At 47.1% G+C, this 1,583-nt stretch overlaps 1 protein-coding gene across 1 annotated transcript; it reads left to right on the top strand.

The window, feature by feature from the left end:
- The first annotated feature begins 946 nt into the window (after positions 1-946).
- LOC149383607 (uncharacterized) lies at positions 947-1,276 on the top strand. The gene has a single exon (XM_089627853.1). It carries the CDS (start codon positions 947-949, stop codon positions 1,274-1,276), a length of 330 nt encoding a protein of 109 aa, XP_089483979.1.
- The last annotated feature ends 307 nt before the right edge of the window (positions 1,277-1,583 follow it).

The following is a 1,583-nucleotide window of genomic DNA, read 5'->3' as shown; positions in this document are numbered from 1 at the left end:
TGTGTCCGATACGGCTCGTGTTTCTTCAATAAGTTGTATAAGAGTGATTGTTCGTGTCTGATACCTATTTACTTTTCCCAACAAGTGGTATTAGAGCGATTATTCGTGTCTGATATCCTACGTACTTCACCGACGAGTTGTGTCGAAGCAATCATTTGTGTCCGATACCCCCCCCCCCCTCGTTTCCCAACAAGTGGTATCAGAGCGATTATTCGTGTCTGATACTACTCGTTCGTCACCAACGGGAACATAAAAGCACTTGCGATTCCCAACTCGTAGCCAACCAGTTCAGTAGAGAGTTCGACACGCGTGAAGAAAGCATGAAGAACTACGTGACTATTGTCCGGGACCTAGCTGACCAGTTCGATAAATTAGAACTCGTCAGAATTCCCAGGAGAGAAAACACAGCTGTTGACGCCTTGGCCACACTCGCCTCCACATCAGACCCCGGTGTGAAAAAGGTCATACCCGTGGAAGCAACAGACTTACCTAGCATACCTATGGAATTTAACATCATTGCACTGGAAGAATAAGATTGGCGAACACCAATCACAAGGTACATCCAACACGGAGAGCTACCACCTGATAAACAAAAAGCTCACAAGCTTAAATCCATCAGCGTGAGATATTGCCTAATAAATGGGAAGCTCTATAAAAGGAGTACCTCCGGACCATACATGAGATGCTTAGGACGAGATGATGTAGACCGAGTCCTTAGTGAAATCCACGACACTGAGTGTTGAAATCCCACGGGAGGCCGATCTCTCACCCTCAAAGCCAAAAGGAAAGGATATTTTTGGTCCAAAATGCTGGCTGATAGCTCGCAATGGGCTATGAGGTGCGACAAATGTCAGAGGCACGCACCCATAGTCCGATAACCCGCAGAAGAGTTATCTTCCATGTCCGCACCTTATCCCTGAAATAGTCTATGGACATAGTATGACCAATGCCCCCAGCTACGGGAGGGAAAAGATTCCTACTCATTCTCACTTATTATTTCTCTGAGGGGATAGAATCAGAAGATTTCCCCAATGTAAAGGACGTTCACGTGGAAGGTTTCGTCTGGAAAAACATTATTTCACGCCACAGAACCCCTAGGGAGATAGTGGTGGACAATGGATCGCAATTCATCTTAGTTCGCTTCGAAGGTTTCGGCGAAAGATGGGGAGTAAGGTTGAGCAAATCCACCCTCCGCTATCCACATGGGAACAGACATATAGAGACCGCAAACAAAACCGTCATTAGCAACCTCAAGAAGCGGCTCAAAGAGAAATAAGGACGGTGGGCAGACGAGCTCCACGGAGCATTATGGGCATATAGAACAAGTCCCTGTCAAGCCACCGGCGAATCCCCATTCTCCTTGATATACGGCATGGAAGCCGTGATACCAGCCGAGATAGAAGTGCCAAGTCTAAGGAGAGAACTGGCTTGGCAAAAAGAACTGACGAATGATGAAATGCTCTGGGACGAACTGGACTTCATCGAAGGGAGGCGCGAACTGGCATTAATCCGCGTCCAAGGGTACTAGCGGGCTGCAGCTCGGTACTATAATTCAAAAGTTAGGGAAACACGATTCTCAATAG

The sequence above is a fragment of the Urtica dioica genome, chromosome 10 (genome assembly GCF_054948205.1).
Source record: "Urtica dioica subsp. dioica isolate 48M chromosome 10, U.dioica_male_clone48M_v1_H2, whole genome shotgun sequence".
NCBI lineage: Eukaryota > Viridiplantae > Streptophyta > Magnoliopsida > Rosales > Urticaceae > Urtica > Urtica dioica.
The sequence above is the reverse complement of the archived record's forward strand: the minus strand, read 5'-3'. Positions and strand labels throughout refer to the sequence as shown.

Bases quoted from the DNA above. Each gene is read 5' to 3' on its own strand.
- LOC149383607 (XM_089627853.1), top strand. From the start codon at position 947: ATGCCCCCAGCTACGGGAGGGAAAAGATTCCTACTCATTCTCACTTAT.